General features: G+C 34.8%; 1 protein-coding gene across 2 annotated transcripts in view; it reads left to right on the top strand.

Moving 5' to 3' along the window:
• The window catches only part of LOC145684734 (galectin-7-like), a 159,153-nt gene that overhangs the window by 83,564 nt on the left and 58,760 nt on the right, over positions 1 to 16,829 (top strand). For both annotated transcript variants that reach the window (XM_081757110.1, XM_081757111.1), the window contains exon 2: positions 3,462 to 3,556. In XM_081757110.1, the coding sequence (XP_081613236.1) occupies positions 3,462 to 3,556 (95 nt within the window). The remainder of the gene's footprint in view (positions 1 to 3,461; positions 3,557 to 16,829) is intronic.

The following is a 16,829-nucleotide window of genomic DNA, read 5'->3' on the forward strand; positions in this document are numbered from 1 at the left end:
ATTACAGTGTTCATATCAGAGTTACATAGAATAGCTGAAATATATTTGCGAAATCTATTCTGACTCATACTGTGTATATCCAGAACTTTTTTACATTTACTCAGTTTGTTGTACACTGCACCCATCCTCCACGTTGTTGACTGTTTTGTTGCATTTGTTCGAGATTTCTTACAATAAAAGAAATTTCCATTGCCCACACGTATGTTTCCATTGGGTACCCTGGAATGAAAGGCAGAGACCAAATCCTTACTATTTAATTTGTTATTTAATATTTTGTACAAGAATATCATGTCATTTAACACTCTTCTGTGATTGAGAGACATTGTGTTAAAATTTTCATTAAGAGAAATACTATTTTCATATGTGGGGAAGATGCCTGTTCTCTTGTACACCAGAAACCGCAGAAATTTATTTTGAACTCTTTCTATTCTAATAGTCTTTCTTCGTATGGGGGTTCCATATAATAGACGCATATTCTAATTTTGATCTAACAAATGAAAAATATAATTTCAGTAAAACATTCGACTTATTAAATTCCCTTCCCATTCTCAAAATGAATCCAAGATTTCTGTTTGCGTCATTCACAATTTGATTTATATGATGCTCAAACGATAGTTTGTTATCATATTACACCCAAATCTTTGACAGTTTGTTCCCCCTTTAATTGTTTACCATCTATCTTATATTGAAATTTAACAGCATTCCGTTTCTTAGTGAAGGACACGGGTTTGCATTTATCTGAATTTATGTTTAACAAGTTGCTCTTGCACCATTCATTTACTCTGTCAAGATCCTCCTGCAAACTGACACAGTCCTGCGCTGTTGTAATTCTCCTATATGATTTTAGATCGTCTGCATAGAGTAGTTTATGTGATGTTTTAATACAATTAGGAAAGTCATTAATGAATATTATAAAAAGTAACGGCCCTAAATTAGATTCTTGTGGGACTCCAGAAAATTAAATGTGTTCGAATGATCTACAGGATTTATAAACCACATATTGTTTTCTGTTCATCAAATATGACTTCTACAAACAAATAATTGAGTTGAGTTGAGAAAAGTTGAGAAATTTAAGTTTATTCACTAACAACGTGTGGTTTACCTTATCAAGTTCTTTCGCAATATCTGTATAAACTACATCTATTTGATTATTACTCTCCAATGTATCAACTAGATGGTCAGTGAAGACAGCGAGATTTGTTACGGTGGATCTGCCAGGAACGAATCCATGTTGTTAATCCGATATTAGTGGTTTAATGTGATTCTCAATGCGCTTATAAATTATGCTATATGCATTCATGCTCTTAGGCAGAGTCAGAGATTTTTAAAAGCAAACGACTTTTTAATAATAATAATAATAATAATTATTATTATTATTATTATTATTATTATTATTATTATTATTATTATTATTATTATTATTATGGGTTTACAACTAGGGTCCCATCTCTTTTTCTTGCATGGGAGGGAAGAAAGTCTGCTACGCCCCTGGTGCCCTCTATTCTGTGTTTGTCTCTTTTTCGTTTCGTGTAGATATTTGTTTTTGTGCTATTAGGCTTTTATATGAAACCTTTATATTATGTAACTTTTTTTTATGAGTTTCTTTTTTCGGGTGGGGTGAAGGGAAAGAGAGAAATGCTTTCTTCTGATATCTGTTTCTTACCATTCATCTTGTTTGAACTGCTTAAGTAAGTCATTTTGTAACTTTTGATGTCATCCAACTCCGTCACAATAATAAAATTGTCCTTCCTAACAATTTGTGTTATTCTCTTATTTGCACTTTGCCACACTGATATATTTGTGACAAAATCTAGGTTTAGTCCAACACCTTTCGAATTTGCAACCAACCCAACCGCCGAGCTTTTGGGGCTGCCTGCTATTGCAGGAAAAGGAGAATTGCAGGTGGTAATGCAATTTTGGAGTCGTGTATACAGCACTTCTACGTCTCTACCGTTATTTTTTACGTCTTAAAGCACTCCCTAGTCACTTTTTTTTTCTTTCTTCAAGGCGGATAATCACTGGTCTTCGCTATGCGGCGCGACCTCGTGTCAGCCTACCTTTTGGGATTCGTGCATTAGAAATTTTAGATGAATTAGCTCTTGCTCTACCAGATTTTTATCTATTGAGTTTTCTTCTTGCCCCACTCTGGCAGCTCCATTGTCCTCCTATATCATTTCAGTTGGCGAGTTCTAGTAAGTATCACGACTGATCACCAATATCAGCAGGAGTTTCGCTCTCTGTTACAACACTATCCTGACTTCTCACAATTTTATACAAATACCTCGAAACGAGAAGACTCTTTTGGCTGTGGGTTTGTCTCTGGCTCTGCCCGCTATGGTTACCTACTCCCTTCGTTTGCATCCATCTTTAGTGCTGAGCTCCTGGCTATTCTTGAAGCCTTAGACTATGCTATGTCCCATAACATTGCCCGTATTCAGATCCTGTCTGACTCCAAGAGTGCTCTTACCAGCCTTAGTAATGTTTATACTAAGCATCCTTTGGTTCAACGTATTTTGTTAAAATGCCATTCCCCACTTGTTGCCGGCTCAGTTCTCCACTTTTGCTGGATTACTAGCCATGTAGGAATTCTTGGTAATGAGCAAGGGAATTCTGTGACAAAATATGCAGCTCTTCATGGTGTTGCACTCGTGACGCCCCTACCTTGCACTGATCTTTACCCGGTGTTTACATCTCGTCTTCTACAACAATGTCAGTCGCAAGGAATCTGGCACATACCAACAAATTGTATGCCATTAAACCCCGGTTAGGAGTCTGGACCTCTAGTTCTCGACGGTTTCGTCGAGAAAAAGTACTTTTAATGAGATTGTGTTTTGGACACAGTCATTTGACGAATACTTATCTTTTACGTGAATTGCAGATCCAGAATGTGTTTTTGTGGAGACCTTTTATCTATTCGTCATTTTCTTGTCGATTGCTGCGCACTGGCTCGACATCGCCAACATTACAAGCTTCCTGAATACCTGCACTTACTCCTTGGTGATGACACTCATTTTCTTCCTGGACTGCTGTTTTTTCTACGAGAACTTCAAGTTTTGCATGGGATTTAATTTTAGCACGCATGTGGACGTTTTCTTTTTGTATTTTAATTAAATTATTCCTCGTTCTATTATTGCTTTTGTCTTAGATTTGTCTTTTTGTGCGTGTTTGTTTGTGTGTGTGTGTGTGTTATAGCATTTCTTTATCGTTTTTCTGCATGAACTCTTTATTTATTTTATTAAATACACCCTGATGTCAGTTTTGTTTAATGCAGGTTTTATCTATTTGAGAATTCTTCATTTTAATTCTTTTGTGTTCTACTTTTTTTTTTTTTTTTTTGCAAGGGTGCAAATAGACCTCGTTGTTGGGGCATCCATACAATACCTTACTTTTTCGATATTAAAATAATTATGTGTATGAAAGTTGTTTTCTAGGCACTAACGTATTTCTATTCTCAATTGCAGATGTCAAACTACCCACTAGTAGCAATCGCTCAGAGTAAGATCAGCCCAGGGACGTTAATTAGAATCCAGGGGAAAACTCAACCCTGTGCTAAAAAGTATGTAAATCTCTTCTACTATTTTCATAGATAAATCACGTAGCCGTTTTATGATAATAGGTTCGAGAAGGAAATAAGCTTATAATCTTATGTGGTACCGCATAATATGAAATAACGAAAACCCTTCACTTGTTGTTGTATCTAAAGAATACTTTGACCTCTGGTGTATACTAAAAGGAACATGTTCACATTTGTGGTTAATTTTATTTCCGGAAAATGTGTATAGACCAAGCATCAGCGCACGGCCTACGATATTTTACCCGACTGGGAATACGAATGCACGAGATCGGTAAGTCGGGCAAGACGCTACAACTGTTGTCAGTGTTGTTAACCAATTGATAGTAAAGTGTGCTGGTATCCGTTCAGGTTTCACTTGCAGAGGCCGAAGATATTTTTCTGCTTACTTTTTTCTTTAAGCCACATGCCCACGCATACAATGTCTTAAACAAAGTGTTGAAGATAATTGGGTGGCCAAAGTGAGTAATATTAATGTTAATAATAATAATATGAAGAATAAGAAAAAGAAGAAAGGGTAAATCACTCTATGGGAAGGCAAATCCTTTGCTGCTGTTAGTGTGATGGTCCTTCCTATCTTGTACAGTGAACAGCAAAAGTAATTCCCCTGACTGCTATAACTTAGTTAAATCGGGTTCAATATTATTGCTGGTATCACCTACGTCTGGACAGATGTAATCTCATTTATACGTAACATTTCAACCAGAAGACATAAGTTTATAAAGGCTGTGAAGCTCTGAAACACACTTTTGCTGTTCAGTCAACCCTCGGAAGATTTCTGCATTTTTAGATTAATTTCTGTTGTTTGGAGCTTGTTATACAATGAGTGCTAAATATCAATGATACTCGTATTATACAAGTAACTCGTCCAGTGTATAATACATTATTTCACTGTATAGGATTAAGTTTGCGTTATTTTGATACAGAAAATAAAGCTTTTGTCATAATACCTGTATTACAAGGCCAAAATAGAATATAGTAAATTGAGATTTCTATTAGATCACATCATCCCAATGACGTATTTCAAAAGGAGTTCTGCATTAAGAAAAACTGTGTATCATAATAGTCCCACACTTGGAGCTCTTATGAGACAGTGGTGGAGCTATTACGGCATATGCTTATTACTCAGGCCCAGGTGGCTATATGAATGTGTGAGGGTTATTGTAAAACAGTCGCAAACATATGTTCTGTGAGAGAAGTCAAGTTTGGTTACTCTGTGATGGATAGTTTTCTTCACACTATTTATTCAAAATCATTAGTACAACAGTCCAGAAAATGATAGAAACCTTAACTGCATGCAGTTTTTGTAATTTTTATTTTAAAAAAAAAGATCTTCAGGTTATGTAAGAATGTATTTCTCAATGCTGTCTTAGGTTAGGTGTTTCTGTTAGGTTTCTAATTTTTAAATTGAAAATTAAGGTGATAAACAGGTAAAGCTTTGAAGAATAGGTAGATATTAACGTATGCCAACTTATTGGATCAAGATCCGGACGTCGACATACACAATTTGTATCCACACTTAGCTCATGTAATAATAACCATGTAAGCATGGGGGAAATTTAGATTGCAATATCATAATAAACATAACAATTTAATTTTAGGTAGAGTAATAATTTGTTAAGATGGATAGTTTCAATTGGATAAATAAAATTAGAGATATCAGATTAGATAATTACCCAAAACTGGCGCTGTGGCCTTATGACAAAATCAATAATAACTGTCATATTAAATTCGAAGTTAGATTTTGATGTGATAGAAATTGATAATGAAGTCGAATAATAGAAGTGTGTCATCAATTTGTAACTAGCATGTACTCACCACGTTTTGATCGGAAAAGAATTAAGAGGTCGAACCTTCTTCTGTGATCGTCACTTCAAAACTCTCGAGTTCACTACTCTTTTTCTCCACCTATCTTTTCTTCCTAGTGTTTGGTAGCGTCGTTTCTTACGCTTACAATTTCATTTACAAGAATTTCCTCATGACTCGAAGTAGGAAGTGTTCGTTATTGAGTTGACACATTGCTGCATAACATAAGTTATATTTCCTATTAAAAAGAATGTTTTTATCCACATATAGTTTTGAGTTGTTACGAGACTTCCTTAATTGCTCTACATATGTGAAGACTTAACAGCATCAGATTGGGAATTGAGTTTTTATTTCCATTTAAAATATGAAAAGTTACAAAATATTAATATCAAGATTAATAAAATATTATTTACCCTTTACCAATTAACTTCAGTCATATTACAATATTATTGACGACACATAAATTAGTTGTTTATATGTTGTTATTTTTCTTAATAATGATACTTTATCTCTTATACGCGTAATAAGAACAACAAAAATTAGTAATAAACAGGAGAGCAGTGCATTTCAATGGTCATAAACAGCTCTCTCACAATAGCCCCGGGAACTGTCACAATCTTTCAACTGCATACCAAATGTTATAAATTTGAACAAGCAACCAAATTATAGGCCTAATAGCGACAATTAAAATAATAGCGTATACAGGGTAATAGCGTATACCGTAAAGCCCAAAAGTAAGTATACACCCCTGCATTGATCAAGTATAACATTCTAGTATATGGATTTATTTGCTTCGATTGTTTCCGGGCTTAAGTTATAAGGAAAAAGACATTAAGAACAATTAATAAAGAAACTAAGTCTACCTGTTTAATAACAATAAGAAATGATATAAAATACAGTAAGCTGATCAAAACGGGACTGTATACCTACTTTCCGGCCACCTTGTATAAATCAAATACAACATAGGTCTTCTTATAAGAACTTTATTACAGCATTCCATAAACAACAACAAGAAATATCGCACAGTTGATATTAAGATATAATCATTTAATATTTAACTTTTTGAAAAATTCTCAAGTACGAGAACCAACTTAAAAATCTCGGATTTTTTACTAAAATCTCTTTTTCTTTATAAGAACAATTGGGTATAAAATATATATATATATATATATATATATATATATATATATATATATATATATATATATATATATATATATATCATGGTAATATTCAACATCAATCATTAAGCAATTTCAAAATTTTCAGATGAAAGAAAGGAGGGGAAGGATGAAGTAAATTCCCCCACCTGATTCTGATTTTTTTAAAAAACAAAATATCCTCAAAACCACTAACAAGGAACCCCTTGAGTGCGAGGTCGGAAGTGCAATCTCTAGTAAGGCTCATTTGAAAGTGTAGTGTGAACAATGATGACAGGAAAAATATTAGCTGCTAATGACTCACTATGTGCGACAGAAAATACGTGTCCGGGAGTTGCAGAGATCAACCTTCTGTGGAATACATATATTACATTTCACAAAATGGACATCATCGACATTCACGAAATGTTCAAAACAAGCCATTAACTTGCACCATGAGCACCAAATGAAAAATGACGCGCCACAGTGATCACAAATGTTCGCACCATCAATATCGAAGGCGAGCTCCTTGGGAGTTACAAAACTTTCAAGACGTTCAGCTAGGTATCTACTTTTAAAGAATGAATATTGAATCATATTTGTGTAACGGGTACCATCACATTCCATCAGTTCTCATCTCCCCGTTATATCAACGGGGGTTTGTTTTGAACATTTCGTGAATGTCGATTATGTCCATTTTGTGAAGTGTAATATATATATCCCATAAAAGGTTGATCTCTGCAACTCCCGGACACGTATTTTCTGTCGCCCTCCTGATGCACATAGTGAGTCATTACCAGCTAATATTTTTCCTGTCATCATTGTTCACACTAAACTTTCAAAAGATCCTTACTAGAGATTGCACTTCCGACCTCGCACTCAAGGGGTTCCTTGTAAGAAACAAGACATCTATTGATTTAATTTTGTATAATGGTACAGCACTTAAACAACAGGTATACATCGCGTGCTGGAATCGAACCTGCACCGAAAATATTGACCATATACCAATTTCTTTTTTTGAATTTTTTATAGATATTTTATGGTATTTTCAACAAGAACTTGTTTTCTTCTTTGTCCTCAATTCCTGTACTCAATTTAACATGTAACTGAACTGAGAATTACTTATTATCAATTATTATTTCTACGGATACGTGTCAGTTGATCTTTAACAGCGATTCTAAACTTAAGCAAATTAACTCGAACTAATGAGACATAGGATACTTACAATTTGAGATGTAAAATTCGTTAAACAGACGTGTACACTAGTACATAAAATTTGCAATTAAACTCACCTTGAATAATAGTCAAGAAATTCCACTTAGGTTAAACTTTATTCTGATTTCCAACCCAAAAATAATCAAAGCAGGAAACCTGTAATATCGAGTAAAAAGGGTTGAGTTTTCGCCGTCAGAGTAGTCACATCGCTAATCATAAAGTAATATTCGAACAAAGTAATCAAATTTTCTTCATCATTGTGATCATTCAATTTCAGTAAGTAATTCACTTGTATATACTAAGTACAAATCAATATCCGTCCTAAAATTCTTACAGTGCTTTACTTTACTCTATTTTCCTTTGCAAAATGTTCATTTAATTGTATGATTATCACCGTCACTTATCTTAATTGTTATTTTATATACACGAATTTTAATCACTACCCATTTTATTATATCTCTCAAGTTGAAATCTCCTCTAAACATACACGATTTAAGAATAATTGTTAATCCGAACATGTTAAAGAGATATCACGCAACATACAAACTAACTGCACGAGGTAAAGAGTAGCTTCCATCGTAACAAACGTACAACCTTTCTTTTGCCTTTCAGCAACCGAGTCAACTTCGTTTAGGATTAGATCACGTCAAAACGAGAAAGGAGAAAAACAGTGTTGCCTGTTGTAAAAACATCTACTTAAAAGTTTCAAGTGTATCCTCCTCTTTCTGTCCCTTCTGTTTTATTTTTATTTCTTATTCAATACATAATCTTTTTTGTGATAAAAATCTTCTGGATGATCCCAAACTGATTCAATCGCAACTTTTGTTACACTATCAACTGCGTTCCTAGGAAACTTTTATACTTATATCTTCGTTCTTAGGATCTGAAGTTCACCAAGTCTCTTTAAAATTAAAACCTTGGAAAATGAATGGAAGTAAAGTTATAAGTTGTGCAAAATAGTTAGGATGGAATAAAACTCGTGTTGTTAGGGTACCGTTACTCATGAAATCTAGAACACTAAATCTAAAAAGCCATGATAGTGCCTTATTTGCCAATAACCATTGTTTTCTGTCAAGGCTAAGTTTGTTCACTTGAGTAAGGTTTGCTATAAATATGAAGCGTAAACTGTGAATTTCAGAGCAGCCGGTTGATAATGACTGGACGTTAAGTGTACATAAAAATTTATTTCCTTATTTTTGACTCAATTCAACACATAGTCATGCAGTGTTTCGTTGTTCCCTGAAAGAAAAAATATTCAATATGGATTGAATGGGTCTTGGCTTTTGAATTTCCCACAATTGAAATTAAGAAATTGACTAAATATAAGTTGTATTATTATATGACATGAAGAAAAATTAAAGGCACAAACCACTGTAGTAAACTTTCGATTTCCTATTCTTACACTAAATCCTGTTATTCTGCAATTTATTAACGAAACCTTTTCTTGTAAAATATGTACTATCATTAAGTTATTAATAAAATATATTTGTCTATTAAATATCAAGAAAATCGCATAAATCGTATTTGAGAAAATCGTCATTGAAAGAGACATTCACCTTAAAGAGCAATTTACCCACTCTAGATAATTTCATGCGAAGTAATTATCTCAATATGTTAGAGCTATTAATGAAATGTTTATTTATGAAATATTATTTAAAATGACCGAGTTGTTTTTCAGTAAATCGCCGGAGAGAACTCATTAGAAAAATAAAATACCTTTTGTGGGCTTCCTTTTAGGACAAAAGAGTTATGTTGTATTGTAAGGATATCAATGCAAAACTTATTTTTAGAACTTAAACAAAATTTTACTGGGTCGGTTTTGAGAAAAAATTCAGAGTAAAATCATTACTTATCGTAGAGTTGTTCAGAATAAATGAGTTACATTTCGTCAGATTATTAATGAAATGTATATTTATGAAAATAAACAAAATCATCTGAGTCGAATTTAAGAGAATCGTCTGTAAAGTACTTACTGTCATGAATAAACTACCACTCACAGACTTTACCACAAAAACAACTCCATATAGCTAGATCTCAGTTTATCTGTGGAAATTCAATGTGCTCATTCTAATCATCTCGCCTTGAAGATCTCTGTGATATAGTCTTCGTAGTAGGACAAGAGTTCTCTCAAGTGAAAGTTCTCAACTAATAATCAGGGATCTAAATATGTTATATACAGTAGTAATTTCCCCACCTGAGGAAACTTTGGACTTTGACCCCGACATTTATGACGTCATAGGTCAAAGGTTAATGACCTTGGCCCGGGGTCAATGACCTTGGGATACCTACGACCACTTACTCTAAATTTTTGCAGGGGTACCATGCCCCACCCCCTAAATTTTGGCAGGGGTACCTAGGACCACCCCCTTAAATTTTGGAAATTGCCAAATCCAAAAATTTGGTATGGTACCCTAGAACAATGGTATGTACCTCCATCAGTATTGGGGGTATATGTCGTTCTCTTTCATGGGTAAAAATTGCCAAAAATTCAAATTTTGGAGGTTTTTGACCTAATTTATCGCCTTTGATGAGGTGTTATTATCCTATATGGTTATATGGGCGTATACAGGGGTCCCTTACCTTTTATAAGACATGGGTATATTAATGCACCCCTTGAAAATTTCGGGAGGGGTACCTTGGCCCACCCCCTAAATTTTGGAAATTGCCCAATTTAAACATTTGGTATAATAGTATAGAACCCTAACATGTATTATGATAAATTTGGGTGGTCCACCTCGTCCCCTTTTAGGGGTACAAAATTGCCAAAATATAAACGTAAGCAATACGCTGTACGACGTGTTTGGTCTTTTGGCCCAATTTATCCTCTTGGATGAGGTCCTATTACCTTATATGGTTATATGGTTATGTATAGGGGTCTATTCCCTATCATAAGACATAGGTACATTTGTGCACCCCTTTAAAATTTGGGAGGGGTACCTTGGCCCACCCCTTAAATTTTAGAAATTACCCAATTTAAACATTTGGTATAATAGTATAGGACCCTAATATATATTACTATAAATTTGGGTGGTCCACCTCGTTCCCTTTTAGGGGCATAAAATTACCAAATTTTACTACAACCACGTGTTTGGTATTTTGGCTCATTTTATCACCTTGGATGAGGTCCTATTACCTTGTATAGTTATATGGGCGTATACAGGTGTCCATTTCCTATCATAAGACATAGATACATTTGTGCACTCCTTTAAAAATTTGGGAAGGGGGACTTTGGTCCACCCCTTAAATTTTCGAAATCGCCCATTTTATATATTTAGTATTTTAGTATAGGACCCTAATATAGATTACTATAAATTTGGATGGTTCACCTCGTTCCCTTTCATGGGTACGAAATTGCCAAATTTTAGTACAACCACGTGTTTGGTTTTGGCTTAATTTATCCCCTTGGATGAGGTCCTATTACCTTATATGGTTATATGGTCATGTATATTGGTCCATTTCCTATTATAAGACATAGGTACATTTGTGCATCCCTTTATATTTTTTGGGAGGGGTAGCTTGGCCCACCCCTTTAATTTTGGAAATTGCCCATTTTATATATTTGGTATTATAGTATAAGACCCTAATATAGATCACTATAAACTTTGGTGGTCCACCTCGTTTCATTTTAGGGGTACAAAATTGCCAAATTTTAGTACAACCACGTGTTTGTTTTTTGGCCTAATTTATTCCCTTGGATAAGGTCCTATTACCTTATATGGTTATATGATCATGTATACGTGTCCATTCTGTATCATAAAACAGGCGGGAGCTTATGTGGTTCGGATTCCACGTTAATCAGTAGGTCCACGTCTCATATAGCCTCGCTGCTGAACGGGACGCTAAACTAAAAAATCACCTCATCAATCTATCAAAAAATATAGCTACATTGATGCACCCCTTTAAATTTTTAGGAGGGGTACCATGGCCAATCTTTTAAATTTTGGAAATTTTCCAGTTTAAGCATTCGGTATTATAGTACAGGACCTCAACATGTATCATGATAAATTTCGGTGGTCCACCTTGTTCCCTCTCATGGGTAAAAAAATTGCCAAAATATAAATATAAGCAATGTGTTGTACCATGTGTTTGGTTTCTGGCCAATTTCTCCCCTTTGATGAGGTTCTATTACCTTATATGGTTATATAGTCATGTATATGGGTTCATTTCCTATCATAAGACATGGGTACATTGATGCACCCTTTAAAAAATTAGGAGAGGTATCTTGGTTCATCCACTCGGTTTTAGGAATTGTTTAATATAAGCATTTGGTATCATAGTACAGGACTTCAATATGTATCACTATAAATTTGGATGGTCCACCTCGTTCCCTTTCATGGGTAAAGAACTACCAAAAATAAAATTTCGGAGGTTATTGACCCCGTTTGATAAGGATTTAACACGTTATATGGGTATGTACGGAGGTTTATTACCTTCATATGTTTATGTTTCCTTTTAAATTTGGAAATTATCAAATAACAAAATTCGGTAAACGTTTTCTAGGACCCATTGTAGATGTTGGTGTTCCTGTTATGGCCAAATATTCAGAATTTAAAGGTTATTGACCGGCTTTATTATTGAATAAGTACAGGATTTATTACTTTTTCATAAGACACAGGTCTATCTCTGTACCAATCTTAAATTTTGGGAGGGGTACATTTCTTATTGTCGTATCAATAATTGGTAATTGTTCTTAAAATTGGATAGTATCTCATTCATTGGGTAAATCATTGTCAAATATGAGTATGATCACGTGATCAGTTATTGACCTATGATGGGATTAGGAGTCCAGGACATTGGTACATTGAAATTTTGTAGGATAATTTGAGAATTGTCAAATGAAATTGCGTCATTGGTTTTGATTATTCCAGCCTATGGACCAAATATAAACGTAAGCAATACGATTTAATACGTGATTGACCTTGTGAGGTAGTGTACAGGGATTCATTTCCATTGTTGTGGTACTTCTTAAGTTTGAGTACACACTTGCAGAAAACAGTTGGTTCTACTCAGGTAAACAATTGCCGGACATTATTGCCCTTATTGAACATATAATGATATGATTAATTCTAAGACTTAGGTATATCGAGAGAAGTATTCTTTAAATTTGGAAATTGTGATAAACTGAAATTTAACATAAGGCACGAAATTTGAAACAATACTTTGGACTTTAGTTACAGCTCATAGTCTAAGATCATTTGTGGTGATTGATTTGACCTTGAGCTTTAGAAATCTGATAGCTAACCTTATTGAATCTTATGACTCATAGTCTTAAGGGAATACATGCTACAACACCGAAATTTAGTCAAAGGTGATGTAATCTGACACTGGTAAAGCTATTGTTGATGCAATTTGGTTGGTTGATCACTATCTTTCGTGCAATCTGATTGGCTGATCACTATCTTTCGCGCAATTTGATTGGTTGATGATTTTCAAATCTTTGCTGCATTCAGTTTTGTTTTGTTTAACATTTAAAAATTTTTTGAAATTTTTGTTTCAAATATTTTTGTTTGAAACTTTGGTTTGACATTTTCTCGTGTGATATTTTTAGTTTGAAAATTTTTGTTTCTATTTTTTTTTTGAAATTTTTGTTTCAAAATTTTTTGTTTGAAACTTTGGTTTCAAATTTTTTCGTTTGAAATTTTTAGTTTGAAAATTTTTGTTTCGAAATTTTCGTTTGAAAAATTTTTGTTTGAAATTTTATTGTTTGAAATTTTTGTTTCAAAGTTTGGTTTGACATTTTTAAAAGTTTGTGCACTAATTAGTAAAGAACCGGAACTGTTTAGAACAAAAACCTCTGGCAACATTGTTTATCATTGTGCAACAGTACACTTCAGAACATGTGGTTGCACTTGAAATGAAAAAACACAAATCATTGAAATGGATCATTTTATTACACTGCACTGGTTAATCACATGCATCCATACCAGATAAAGGATCTGGATATTGTCGATATAATATATTTTAACTTCTCGCACTAGTTTGTCTTTAGCGTATAATTTTAATTCCAGCTGAAGTCTTTTAAAGTCTATTGCAATATCAATTGGTGGACACTCAATGTCCATTTGATCACAAATAAACTGTTTATCAATACAGGTATGCACCCACGAACGATGTTGACAACCATCACAACATCTAGATACATGTACAATATGCATGACACATTTCTCAAAATAGTACTTTTTCAGGAATATACTTGTTTTGTTGCACACTTCCACTGCATGTTTAACACACCGGAATACGTTGATGAATTTGTTCCATTCCGTTTGCGTTAGATACACCATGTTGCGAGGGACATGTAATGTACTCTTTTTACGTAACAGCACCATCTTCTCTTCGAGGACTGTACGCAACACCACTTCATGATTTCAGCCTAATGATTTGACTATGGTCACATTTAGCTCATGAAAATAATCATTCATTTGGTCGATTCGTGAACATAATATTTGCCATTCTTCAAAGTTCAGTTGTACACCAAATTGTTCTGCTTTGCCGAATCGAATCACTGCACAGTGGTTCAGGACGAGCAAAAAGCTGGTCAAAACCCAATTTTTGAAAATTGCGTTAGAAGGACACTGGTTTAGTGTATGGGTTACGAAATATCCATAGTTTATTATATACAAATAATGAACACGAGTAACATGTAACGTGTGAGTTAGAAAGGGTGAAAGTTAACCATTGTGGACATATCTATGAAATAGCTGCCAAATAGAGTATTTGCCATTCAAGTTCATGGCTTGGTATCTGAGAATATGTGGTCACAAGAAACATGTGTTGTATATGGTACCAACATACCTCTCAAGCACTGCAACTGTCCAAAGTGGCTATGCAGTATCTTCCATATATACGTTTCCTCGAACAAAATATGTTAATATGACAAAATCTAATTTGCTTTAGCAAAAGGTCCACAAAACTACAGAGATTTAGTATAGTGCCCAGCGTTCCCCAGCAGAGTTATTGAAATGGCCTGAAAGAATAATCTATGATGAATTGTTTTTCAGGAAGTTTAGGTGCGAATATGTGCGAATTCGTGAAATACGTGTTCCTTTGTGATTGTGTGTGGTGACAGGATAATGAAATTAATTATTCCTACTTTTTACGTGCAAGACATCTATAGTTCATAATGATGCTGAGACGCATCCAGGTCAATGCGAAAATGAGAGAAATGTAAGGACGTTGTCAAAGGGAACAAACACAGTATGTCCAGACCTGAGTTTTGACGTAATTGGACCTTTATGATCACCCAACCCACGTTAGTGAAGACATTCGACGAATTGTTTCCAGGTTTTGCAGCCAAGTGTACCAAAAACTGTGTAAGAGTGGCAGAAATCATGACATTTCCTAAAGACACATATAGAATTTCTTGATGAAGAACTGACATTTAAATTCCGGAGACAGATGGAACGTCGATCAAATCCTGATGGTTGTCCATCGAAGGATTTCAGAGAATTTATTGACAGAACTAAACGGAGGAAAGCGGAAGATTTACGCACATCTGGAAGTTCGTCGGAACTGGCTTTGCTGCCAAAATGAGGCTTCGGGTATCAGAACAAGATGCAGAAAAAGTACTTCGTGAGGTGACAGAAACAACTTCGAAAGGTTCGTAAGATGAGACAAGCATTTATGAGCGCAAAGGACCAGAGAATTTTACTCAAACCGTGCACCAAACAAGAGGCGCTTGCATTGCTTCTCGATCGTAAGTTAACCAAAAGCCAATACAACTGTCTACATCTTGGTGCCAAAACAGGCAACGCAGACATTTATCCAAGTTATCACCAATTACTCGAGGCTAAGAAAGTTGTTACCCGTCAGATGAGAGTATTACTGTTTCAGATGTCAGTGCAGAAATCAAATCGCAAGCTTTATTCTAGAAAAAAGTCGAACGAGTCCAGTGCATCGAACAGCAGATTCAAGATCACCTATCAACTATGAATGTCAGTGGATTCCAATTTACTGTGCATCACGAGCTCATTCTCACTATGGTAGATGGAAAAGTTGTAATGCACTCCTGAACAACAAATTTCCTCAAAAGTGTTATATTTCCAAAGCATCTCTCAAAGAAATTAACGATTTAGAGAGAGTTTCTAGGAAAGACATAGACGCATCAACATTTCTCTTTGGATTGTCAGTGTTACATGCGTACATACGATTTTTTGAGTGCCTCCTTTATATTGCATATAGACTCGATTTCAAGATATGGCAAGTTTGAAAGAAGCACAAGGAACTATTGAAATCACGAAAACATGAGATTCGGAAGCAGTTTAGAGCAAAAATAGGCCTTAATGTGATAGACCCAAAGCAGAAGACAGTGAAACAAGCAAGGATGGGAAGCAAGCTAGGAGATGTTTTGCGGACTCACACCGATCGTCGCAAATAATGGGGATTTCTGAACAACTGATTACACGTTTTTCGGTGATACTATCTGTAATCAATTCTGGACTCGATATTGATCCCAACGCTTTTGACAGTTATGCACTGAAGATAGACAAACTCTTTGTTCATCTTTACAATTAGTTCTATGTGTCTGCTAGTGTCCATAAAATTCTTGTTCATGGATCAGCTACAGAATGCCATCTTACCAATAGGTCAAATTCTGAAGCACGGAATAAAGACTTACGAACATTTCGGGAAGATAACTCACGCAAATTCTCTTGCACTATTACGAATCAGAATATACTGCATATGCTCCTTATTACTTCTGATCCCTTTCTTTCGCGTATTAGGCACATGGCTACCGGAAAAAAAAGACGTTGCTTGTCACATGAAGGATGACTGCTGTTAAAGACGTTGAAGCGTGGAGCAGAAGGAGCCAACGCGGCGTCCACCAAACAAAAGAATGAAGGCATTCCATTTTTATTCAGCGATATTGACAGTGACAGTGATTATTGACGTACAAATGTGGTTTACAAAATCAATCCTCGTTTTTCATTTATGTGTGTCAGTGTAATGAAGATTTGTGTGTATGAGTGTAGTGCAGATTTATATGTGTGAGTGTACTGACGTAATGCATACCAATACGCAGTACTTTATCAGTATTTACAAACATTTCCTACTAACTCTCTCCTGCACATAAGGCTAGTGCAACCGAATGATGAACGTGT

The sequence above is a fragment of the Thermobia domestica genome, chromosome 5 (genome assembly GCF_964235325.1).
Source record: "Thermobia domestica chromosome 5, izTheDome1.hap1.1, whole genome shotgun sequence".
Lineage (NCBI taxonomy): Eukaryota > Metazoa > Arthropoda > Insecta > Zygentoma > Lepismatidae > Thermobia > Thermobia domestica.